The sequence below is a fragment of the Euprymna scolopes genome, chromosome 23, assembly GCF_053919585.1.
Source record: "Euprymna scolopes isolate OS-2025 chromosome 23, ASM5391958v1, whole genome shotgun sequence".
Taxonomy (NCBI): Eukaryota; Metazoa; Mollusca; class Cephalopoda; order Sepiida; family Sepiolidae; genus Euprymna; species Euprymna scolopes.
Window position 1 is genome coordinate 49,638,956 of NC_136504.1, and position 12,500 is coordinate 49,651,455.

General features: G+C 34.7%; 1 protein-coding gene across 2 annotated transcripts in view; it reads left to right on the plus strand.

The window, feature by feature from the left end:
* Positions 1-12,500, plus strand: part of LOC145245886 (shootin-1-like) — a 201,293-nt gene that overhangs the window by 151,029 nt on the left and 37,764 nt on the right. For both annotated transcript variants that reach the window (XM_080107611.1, XM_080107612.1), the window contains exons 7-9: positions 2,742-2,823; positions 6,268-6,362; positions 10,997-11,143. In XM_080107611.1, the coding sequence (XP_079963737.1) occupies positions 2,742-2,823; positions 6,268-6,362; positions 10,997-11,143 (324 nt within the window). The remainder of the gene's footprint in view (positions 1-2,741; positions 2,824-6,267; positions 6,363-10,996; positions 11,144-12,500) is intronic.

A 12,500-nucleotide genomic window follows, 5' to 3' on the forward strand; every position in this document is an offset into this window, starting at 1 on the left:
TTTTGAATTTTCTTTTTGCAGGGACATTCCCCCCCTCCCCACACACACATACATCACCTTCTATTCTAAAATGGTTACCCATCTGGTACTTCCCTCGTTTATTGTCGTTTAACTTCGGTAATCTAATCTGTGTGTGAACATGATTATGCAGTCTATAAAGAAACAGTCATCGTATCGTGTATATCTTACGTCCATGGATAGATATTCTATGATAATGTCATTACTGCATTGCGACGTTGTCCGTGCAGAATATAGGTAGCAGATCAATAATTCAGGTTTATTGCAGAAAGAAATTTTGGATGTACTGTCTAGAATTGATTTTTTGGGTTCCTTTTATTTATTTATTTATTTTTTTTATTTTGTAATATCTGTGCCATTGCAGTAGAGGACAAACTGCCTTGATTGGGTAGATGGCGTAAGATTAGTAAAATTATCGTATATAAAATACACACTCAGCAAGAATAGAAAAGTAGATAGCTCTCTTTACGTGAGCAGGTGACCTTTGCTTATGTTGCATTCTCAACCAACTGCCACCCATCTCGCCATTCACAAGATCTCATACAGTTACATCATAGCTTTTCCTCTGGTGTTGGAATAAACGAACTTGTTACAACTTTTTTAACTAGCTTTATTTTGTCATGTTGGTACTGGTTTACTTGGTATGTTTTTTTTTTAATCGGTGCTCACAAAATTGATCAGATTGAAGATTGTAAACATCCCAAATAGAAGTGGTGCCATGAATACTGTAAACATGCGCATGGTCGATAAAGGTTGAGGACATGCGTTGCATGGAGAAGAAATGATATGAGAATGATACAATGGATATGTAATGCGAGTCTCAAAGACAGGTTTAGTTCCGATAACTTCAGAGGATGATTAAATTCTGGGCAGTATAGAGAGCTGTCTACAAAATTCCTTAGTCAGTAGATGCAGAACAGTTAAGGTAGTAGGTCCAGTTCACAAAGAAAGCCTAAGGAAAACATGGGAGGAAGTGCTAAAAATAGACTTGAGAGAAAGAGGGATAAAGATCTGATCTGAAATAGCTTGTAGAACTATCGTTTCCCCGGGGAGCATTTCTTGGTTGGTCTGTTTTGTAGCAATAAAACTAATGAAATGGTAAGCCCACCCCCTTACATAAAGAGGTCGATATGACGTCAGCTATAATCGGCTAGGCGTCAGCTGGTGTGGGTCTGGTCATCTTTACAGGCAGCATTTCCATCTTCGTAAATGGCAGGCAGGGAGATCTGTTGCTGAAAATTGACTGCTTCACAAAATAGCGAACAAAGCATCTTTTTAAATAAAAATATAAATTTATTTACTTTTTACAATTAACCCGACAGTTGAGACCCGTTTATTGTCATTGGAATCCAAGCCTCAGCTGTTTACAATTATAATTTAATTTCTTTTCTTTGTGTGTGTGTGTGTGTGTGTGTGAGAGAGAGAGAGAGAGAGAGAGAGAGAGAGAGAGAGAGAGAGAGAGAGAGAGAGAGAGAAATGCATACATAACAGACAAGTTTCTTTGGGTTTTACGTTTCGAAGCTTGGAATCTTGGATGATTTTGGCACAACCGAGTTTTGTAAACACCTGTCAATCAAACCTGGTTGGTATATTCTGACACGTTGAAAATCAAACAGCACCTGCATGACATGTACATGCTTCCCCATGAGAGCAAGTTTCGCACAAGGGCCCAAAATGTGAGGAGCTGGGGCTCCCTCAAAAAGGGCTCTCACTCATTGTGTCACAGCTTAGTTAAAGCCATTCAACACATACCAGTAAAATGGATGTTAAAGGTGAAGGTCAAATAAGACAAAAGAGGAAACGATAAAATTTGAATTGAGGAGCAGATCAATAAATAAAGACTTAGAAATCAGTTTCTTAAAACCGCCCAACACATGCCAGTATGTAAAACGTTCCACCATATATGATGAATCCAATTGTATAAAAATTGACTTCCGAACTAACTTGTCTCTGGCCAGGATTTTATCCCTTTTTTCTCAATTTCATCCCTGTCACTTCCTCCTATGTTTTCTTTGACTTTCCGCTGTGAGATGACCCTACCATCTCAATTATTGCACATCTATAAACCCAGGAACTCTCAGCCTATGTGACCATACCATCAAAGTCTTCTGTTCTGCTATGCTATCTAGATTTAATTTTTCTTAAAGATTAAAAAAAAAAAAAAAATGAAGCTATCAAAATTTGTTAATATTTTTGAAAAATCATTTATTATTATGTAACCTCCAACTTTCTTCAAGTGTACCTTGTCAAATTAAGGGTGCGTGGCATAACGGATAAAGTACTTGGTAAAATTCAGTTGTAAGTGGACACTTTTCCGGAGGTTGAAGGTTCCGTCTTTAGTGTGGGCGATCCTCAAAAATGCAATTGCGAATTGCTTAGGTCTTTTATGCAGTCATGATGCCGAACAAAAGCATGCGTGGATTCAATAAAATGGTTTCCATGCGGATTCTTCAGTTTGACAAAAGATTCCCAGATTCGGCAAGATAATCTGTAGATGAGCGTAGGTTACGCCGGCCGAAACGTTGCGAAAATAACACTAAAGATGAGAACAGTAGTCCGAATAATCTAAGTTAAAAATATATAAAGAGAAATTGTTTTGTCTGAAATGCGAGTCGTTTCATTGCAAAAAAATCTTTATTTTTTATTTATTTATTTTATTTTTTTATCGAATGACTCTTGTAGATTTACGTTATTTTTGAAATCTTTCTTTCCAAACTTTTCAGTATAATGGTGCTGTTGAAGAGAATAAAGAACAGAAAGAAGCTTTAAAACAATACAGGGAAACTTTAGAAGAGTTTCGAACTGGTAAGTTCACAGAAGAATATCGATTCTATCTATCTATCTATCTATCTATCTAGCTATCTGTAAAAATATTTCTATCTATCTATCGATCTATCTATAACAATATTTCTATCTATCGATCTATCTATAAAAATATTTCTATCTATCTATCGATCTATCTATAAAAATATTTCTATCTATCTATCGATCTATCTATAAAAATATTTCTATCTATCTATCTATCGATCTATCTATAAAAATATTTCTATCTATCTATCGATCTATCTATCTATAAAAATATTTCTATCTATCTATCTATCTATCTATCTATCGATCTATCTAGAAAAATATTTCTATCTATCTATCTATCGATCTATCTAGAAAAATATTTCTATCTATCTATCTATCGATCTATCTAGAAAAATATTTCTATCTATCTATCGATCTATCTATAAAAATATTTCTATCTATCTATCGATCTATCTATAAAATATTTCTATCTATCTATCTATCTATCGATCTATCTATAAAAATATTTCTATCTATCTATCGATCTATCTATAAAAATATTTCTATCTATCTATCGATCTATCTAGAAAAATATTTCTATCTATCTATCTATCTATCGATCTATCTATAAAAATATTTCTATCTATCTATCTATCTATCGATCTATCTAGAAAAATATTTCTATCTATCTATCTATCGATCTATCTATAAAAATATTTCTATCTATCTATCGATCTATCTATATAAATATTTCTATCTATCTATCGATCTATCTATCTATAAAAATATTTCTATCTATCTATCTATCTATCTATCTATCTATAAAAAATATTTCTATCTATCTATCTATCTATCGATCTATCTATAAAAATATTTCTATCTATCTATCTATCGATCTATCTATAAAAATATTTCTATCTATCTATCGATCTATCTATAAAAATATTTCTATCTATCTATCTATCTATCTATCTATCTATCTATCTATAAAAATGTTTCTTTCTAGCTATCTGTCTATCTATAAAAAACGTTTCTGTCTATGTATATATCTATAAAAATGTTTCTATCTATCTATCTATCTATCTATCTATCTATCTATAAAAAATGAGAATGTGTGTGAGGACAACTCTCAACCTATATACTCAATGAACTTTTGATCTTCAGACATATGGAAAAGGAAAAGAACGGCTGCTTAGTTGTCAAAATTGAAAAATTGGTACTTGAGAGTCGTCGGATTTTTATCTGTTTGTCAACTGTTTCATGAATATATGTGTGTAGTCATGAAACATGACGCCTTCTTTATGTTAAGAATAAGTAGGTTTGAAAACACTTTGTAAATACGTGTCAAGCTGATTTAATGGTTATCGTACTTAACTCATTGTCTTTAAGATTTTGGTTTCGATCTCAGCTGGAGTATTTTTTTTTTACTTACAAGAAGTGAACTGTTTAGAAAAAAAACCCATAATACTCGCATGCACATGTCTCAGTTTCTGTATTAAATAAAATATAATATTTATGCGTATTTTAATTTATACAGATTTCGTATTTATTATTATAGTCAATTCTCTATTGATCATTATATATTATATTGTGCCCAATATAAAGTAGTGATTTCAAAATGAAATAAATAAATATGACTTAGGTGCGATCAGCTAAAATCTAAACCTAAACATTATAGCTCGCCAAACGCAGTCGTTTTTACTTGAGCTATCGTTATGTGGGTAAGAAATAATTAAAAATGAACCGACTTTTATATATATACTAGACTACCCGTGACCCGTTGGGTCAGTATGTTATATTAGCTATGGAATTAATGTATGACCGTGACACTTGTGACGTAAAGAAAATAGTTTTTTGTGACATAACAGAAACATTTCCTTGAAAGTATATTAAAATGAAAAAGAATAGATAGCTTTCTATGAGTCGTTATTTGAGTTTTATAATTATATATATATATATTACGCATTTGACCTCTTAGCAGCCACTTTTTACGGGCAAAAAAAAAAAAACACAAAAAAACAAAACAAAAAAAACCCAGAAAAACACGGTTCATAAAAAAATGTAATTATTTGACTCGCCTCGTGCTGCTCTGTGACCTTGCGTCTCGGAGGAGATGCAGTATAAAAAAATAAACACACACACACACATAGAGAGTTTTATAAATTAGATTAACAATGACATGAACTTGATATATCAATAATTTCGCCCACTCTTTATCTGTGCCTTAACCTAAATGTAGATTCCATGAACAAAGCGTCTGTCTAAGAACTGTGCACACCTGTGGAACTCTATTCCGTTTAACTGCTTCCCAGCTGACTACAATATGGCCGTTTTCTAACGATTACTATGATACTGTTCTTTTGACCACTGTACACTCTTTATCCCTTATCCTCGAGTGGCCCATGGGCCTTGATATGTGGTGATGCTTATATATATATATATATATATATATATATATATATATATATATATATATATATCCTTTTGACCACTGTACACTTTTTAGTCCTTATCCTCGAGTGGCCCCTGGGTCTAGATAAGTGGTGATGTTTATATATATATTGTAAGAGGTGATGGTTATATATATATATTGTAAGAGGTGATGCTTATATATATATATATTGTAAGAAATTTCTTCCCTACACACTCAATTTCCTCCCTGCAGATAGCAAATGAAACTCCACAAACAAAAGCCATACCTTTTTAAAATTCAAATTTTATTCAAGATGTATCAGTAAATGAAAGTTCTTTGGTTCACGGTAAGTCCCTTGCAAAAACAGTGGTTGAATTTGCTATCCATACGCAATGGAGCCTTTAGTTATGATTCCTCTGTGGGAATGTTAGTTCAGGTTTCCTTTTAGAAGGATCCATTTTGTACATGGTGAACACGGCGTGAATGTTGTCGCCCAATATGGCATATTTTTGGACCTCGTGGTCTCTGGAAGAAATAGGAATAATTTCCCATAATCAAATATATCAAGCCGAATTCTGTAAAATATCCTCTTTGGGTAAAATAAGTTCAGCAATTATGTTGTCTCTCTATTTAGAGAAATGTCCTTCGTCCACCCACTGCATGGTGTCCAATGAAGGTAAAATCCTGGCACTCTATAACAGAGCACCGCTGTTTGAGTCTTTACTGTTCCGTGTTCATGTCAGACTGAAAAATAACGCACATGTAATACAAAATTGGTGCCAAACTGGCGCATTCAAATTGAACCAATCAAAGACCGTCTAGCAAATCATGTTAGGCGGGCAAACAAAATGACGTTGGTTATGGAATTTCTCACAATATATATATATATATATATATATATATATATATATATATATATATATCTTTTTGTATTACTAAGTTGTAAAACTTTCCTTTTACATCCTGCTATATATTGTATATGTTTGCGTTTCAGTGGATGTATATTATTTTCCCGCTCTTCTCCTAATCATATTTCCTTCTTTCAGTTTATGATAAATCCTACAATGAATACGAGGACATACGGAAAAAATATTATGAAGAAAAGCATTGTCGAAATGAAGCGGAAAAATATGCGACAAAGGTAAACCTTATTCCTTCTATGGACAGAAATAAAAAAAAAAATAGTGTGTGTCGGGGGGAGGGGTTATGTTGTTAAAGTTTTCCTCTTATCTGTAGCCTTGGTATTTAACAGATTAAGGCTGATAGGCATCTTCAGTCTTTGCAATAGTCATCTTTCGTTTGTTTAGCTCCTTACATCAAGTGGCTTCATGTCTTGACTAGAGTGATTTTCGTGGAAAGAATGCTGTTGGCGAGTTGGGAAGGCCAATGACATGTATCTTACTCATATGATCTACAAATCCCAACTGCTTAGGCAAGAAAACAACTTGAATGTATGTTGTAAGAAATAGTTCAACAAAATTATACATTTTTACATCAAGACTTCCGATTGGTTCACCATTCGATTACGTAGCAGTAAGTCTGATTACTAGTGATGGGACGATTCCAAAATTTTTCTCGATTCTGATACAATTAGCAATTCTGTTCTAAATTCACGATTCCGCTACAATTACCAATTCTGATTCTGATTCTTTTAAAAATTTCTACATATAGAGTTGTTTTTTCTTATAGAGGGAGTGAATTATTGCAAAACCCATGTAATACGTGTATTAATTTTCGCAAACGTAAACATATACTTAGGAGGGTTATCTATAGATTTTTGTCATCATCGTCATCATCATCATCATCAGCGCCGCCGCCATTTAACAGCATTGGCAACCAGGGTTATCTATAGGTTTTCATCATCATCATCATCATCATCATCATCATCATCATCATCATCATCATCATCATCAGTGACGCCGCCATTTAACAGCATTGGCAACCAGGGTTATCTATAGGTTTTCATCATCATCATCATCATCATCATCATCATCATCATCATCATCATCATCAGTGACGCCGCCATTTAACAGCATTGGCGACCAGGGTTATCTATGGGTTTTCATCATCATCATCATCATCATCATCATCATCATCATCATCAGCGACACCGCCATTTAACAGCATTGGCGACCATGGCTCTCCCATCTAGGCGGCTATCCATAACCTGAAGCAGTTCAACTTTTGACGATAATCTAATCCAATCGATCAAGTTGTCCATCAAAGTGCACTTTGATCGACCTTGCTTTTTCGATGTTGGCATTCTGCCAGTCAATACCAGATATTCTATGCCTCTTTGACGGTAAATATGTCCTAGGAACGCCATTTGTTGTCTTTTCATGATAGTTTCCATCATCATTCATTTAGTGCATTAAAATCCAATCTATATTTCCTTGTTTGAAATGTAATCTTTTATTTTGTTTTATTAATAGTTTAAAATCAATAAAATAATTTATCATTTCATCATTAATACGAGCTTTGAAAAATTAAATTTTAAACAAAAACAAAGAAATAAAAAAAAAATGATTTCTTTAGGGTATCGGAAAATAGGCACAAATTTTCCTGATACTGATCCGGATTGCGATACCCTAAAAAAGTTCTGATTTTTTTCAATTCTGATCCTGATTAATCGCCTTAACAATACTAATCACAGTAAAGAAAATATTGCATCAGAATATGTGATATAAGCTCCTAAGGTTGACTTCTACTCTAGATATAAAACTAATGTTTCTGGAAAATATTTGGATCATTCTATTGCTCCAGAAAGTACCTGGTTCCTGATGCAATCTTCTACCTGTATAAGTGTCATGAAGCAGCTTCTTTACGGTGAACTATTCAAAGGAAAAAGGCCCGCAGGAGGACAGCGGAAACAGTTCAAGGACAATCTGAAGGTCTCCCTTAAACAGTTCAGTTTGTATTCTAACCCATAATAAAAAAAAATAGCTCAAGACAGATGTTCCTGGCATGCTGCAACTCATAAAGGGGCTACACTTGCTGAATCTGCATGTAAAAAACATGAACTTAGAAAAGACAGAGCAGTCAACAGCTCTGATACAGAATTATACTTCTGAGATTGAATCGGTCATACAAGCTATCTTCGAAACCACAGAACAGTTGTATAATTTCGGTCATCTTCACCAGCAATGGACGAACATCATAAAATAGATACGTTCTAAGCTGGTGTTATTACCACATCTGAGGAGGTGTCACTTAGAGCACTTCTTCTTGCCTTAACAGAGTACAAAATCAACTTCACAATCTAGTGGTTCTGGCTGCTCCTCCGCGTAAGGCATTCACAGCAAGAACTCGTCTCCTTGTCACAATTGCAAAAAGTTTCTTTTCTCCACCTATGTGTTTAAATGTCAAGCAGAATTTTCATGAACAGTTCCTTCACAAGAACCCTCCACATGTGCAAAACGTTATTGCAGGACTACTTCTCTACAAACTAAAATATTTGAAATCTAATGTCAACAAATACTTGTTATAAACCATCTTTATGAGAAATCTTTTCTTTTTTAAATTCTGTTTATCATTTTTAATACACTCATGACGTTTTTCTCATTTAATTGACTATCTATCCCAATAATCCTTATCCTTGTGTAGTTTTTGACCTTTTACATGATAAAGCATTGCTAAAATAAACAAAAACAAACTTCCGTTGCTGGTAACACTCAACTATAATAATATGATATCTCTATGTCTATAATATACCCTGCCCCCTCTTCTGTTAGAGTTGACTGAAAGCCTGGTGCTACCATGTCTGCTGAGCCAAAAGGTTGGCTTTGGCATATTTCAGCAGTGCCAGTGATCAGTAGTCACAAGTTGCTGACTTGGTCAAGCTCGATAAAATTTTGCTCTTTTTTGTTTTAGCGCTCTTCAATATTTCCCCCATCTCTCTTAGAGTAAACATTTTGGTATTATTTTTTTAGTCATGTGATAATCTCTCTCTCCAAGAGAGGAAGAACAAAATATTTGAAAATTCGTTTGGACCATCCACTTGAGATTTTAGCTCTATTTTCCAACATTTATAAAAAAAAAAAAACATAAATATATTCTTGCTACTATTTATAAACAAATTTTAATTGACTTTACAAATAATCAACAGAAGATTTTATAAGTTTAACATAGGCTGACAAATCAAGCTTTGATTCTGACTAGCCAAGTTTTAACATATATCTCAATTAGTCCCAGGCCTCACAAGTGGGTGTTGTCACTAAAAAAATTCATGTGATTTTGATAAAGTACTAACCTTCAAATAATGTGTAAAAATTTTAGCCCTTAATATTTCACAAATTATAGACATGTATTTAAGTGAAGCTACTACTGAAAATTTCGAAAACATTGAAAAAAAAAAATCTGAATTTCGTTTAGTGATAAAGCATTGATTTCTGATGAGGAAAAATACTGTTTAAGCAAAGAAATGACTTGATCTGTGTTATTTGGATTCTGCTTCATTGGAAACAATGCGTACAATGTGGTGTGCTGACTTTAAGTGTGGTCGTACAGATCACTCAAGAGACTGGAAGAGATAGAAGTTTTAATCTGAAGATTATTTAATTTCTTCTTATTTAATTTCTCCTATTTAATTGCTTATAATCCGGGTCAACGCCGGGTAGCCCCGCTAGTCTTAAATATAGGAGAAATGTAAATGTTAATTCTTAGTTACCCTATCTGCCACAAACAATCATAAATCGCCGTTTAGGGACGGGTAAATGAGGTGGTATCGGTTTGAAATATTTGATTGAGACGTGTTCTTTATTACGCCTGTAACAGACCAGGGTATAATACCCTAGCTCGCCACAAAAAATAATGAAACGAATGGAATTGAAGGAAACAAAGACTCAATTGATGGATAAGATAAACGTGTCGTTTATTTACTGTTGAAAGAATGTTTTAGTTATAACATGTGTTCATGTCCGCGCGTGTGTAACCAATGTTCATTGCGGGACTGGTGTTGTAGAAAGGATAGGAAATATGTGTTCATCTCAAGTTCGGGTCACTATCGTTTGTTCGCGCGTGGGAAGAGAAATGAGTGTTGTAGTGGAAATGAGAATGATAGTCCAGCATGTAGACAAAGAAAAGGATAGGGGTTAAGCTGTACGCCATGTTAGCAGTCAGCTACGTGGTGGTGTTCTTAGGGACCAGTTGTAGATAGAGAGAGAAAGAGTGTGAATGTGTACATACGGTCTGTTAGCTCAAGCCCCATACGTAGTCACAGGGGTGTTGACGCGCGTGAGCGTGCGCCTCCCTTTTGGGAGGCGGCTGATTAGCCCAACCTCTCTGGTCGAGAGCTGGTCCTAAAAAGGGTTAGAAACAGCTTGTCTCTTTGTTTTATACTCGTTTCCGGTGGTCTTTTGTGCATGTGTATATTTCCTTAGAAAGTGGAAGTGACGTCGTCCATGTGTGCGTTTGTGTGTGCGTGTGTGAGTACATGTGTATACGTTAGCGTGTGTGTATATACACGTGAATGTGAGTGTATGTACGCGAACGTGAATATATGTATGTGTGTGGACGTGGGCGCGGATGTTTGTGTGCGCGTATGTATATGACATAGCTTGAAATATGAATGTGTGTTTTTGTGCGAGACTAGAAAAGGCTCGCACACGCCTCCCCACCTCCTCTCGAGAATATTGTCTCTGGATTTAGCAACTTCAGTTTTAGGCCATCTTACGCCCCCCTCCGAACTTTCAACTAAAGTTATTCGCCTTATTTATTATTCTGTTCATTATTTTTTCAAATATCTTTTAAAATAATAAATTCCTGTTTTCCAAACAGCTGCATCACGAGACGGAAGTGATTAAGCGGCAGAGCAACATTCTACTCTGTGGAGAAATGGCCAATGAAAAAGTAACAAAAGCCCTTGACGACATTGAAGTTTTGAACACGGAACTTCTGGAACTCAAGTCCAAACATGAGAAAGAAGTAAGTGAAATTCACATCTGTTGTATAATAATTAAAAGATACATTCTGGAACATTCTTTGCGTTAAGTGCTACTTTCATCACTACTTTTTTTTTTTTTTGAAGCGAAACGAATTTTTATCAGTAACACGCCTAATTTTGATCAAAAACAAACTCCACCCACCTCGAAAATGATGCTCGATACAACTGAATGTTGTTAGAATAGAAGACGTTTCTCAACCAGACGATTTTGATCACGTGGTATCAAATAATCAGGTTTTGATACCATTGCATGAGGTTTTGCATCATCCAATGAGGTTTTGAGACTATTTAATTTGCCAATGAGGCTTTGACATTATTTAATTGGTCAGTGAGGTTTTGACACTATTATAGAAACTCCTAGTGAGTAGGTAATAATAATAATGATAATAATAATAAAAATTGTAGTATTAGCATCAACTGGTCATAAAGAGCCAAGGAGGATGTAAAGTCTGAGGAGAGAAAGCACTAACCAGATCTCCACTTGATGTATTCGAAGAGGATTGGGATTTTGGAGAGGCTTGTTGCCACCCAAATTCCAGTTTTGTTGCCGGCAAGAAATCAATGGTAAATAGATGTTGCGATAAAACAAATTCATTTGTGAAGGTTATTGAAGAAGGTGAAGAGTTCTAGATATCTGGGGAGACTTGTCACTCAGACTCTAGGAACACCATAGATTGTTGTCAGGTAGTAATCTCTGATGATGACATGTGTGAGTACTCTTAGTGAGTAAAAATAAGGCACAGATAGTTAGACATTGGAATTAGACTATGGTATAGAAAAGCGTTGTAACTAATAACTCAAAAGATCCTAATTCTTCTGATATTCATTTAACATCGCTTTTCCTTTGTTTGAAGGTCAGACGTTTTCTGGTATTATGCAAGTTCACTCTTCAGTTCTCGTGGTTCAGAGGGATGAACGCTTCATGTCACGTAATTGATTCGTCTTAAGGAAGATCCTTATGCTGGCAAATGTAGAGCTTTCAGCAAATCACTTGACCTAATATGCTGATGTTAAATAGTAGTGCCAGAATGGATAGGTTTGGGAATTGAACTAACAAAAAATCCCTAACTATGCCAGGTTTCTAAAACAAATAGCAAGCAGGAAGAAGCGTTCCAGTTTCTTAACTATAACGTAGAGAGAAATGCTAATGTTAAACAAAAGAACAATAGATCCAATCATTATAAAAACAAATCCTTTTGGATCAGCTAGACAGTTACAGAAGTCAATGACGCATGCTATGGTCTGTTGCTGCCACACGACCCATCTCTCTTACTCCTACACAAGCCACACGCCGATTATCAAAGTGCGATTATGTTACAGACGAAAGAATTTTGTCAT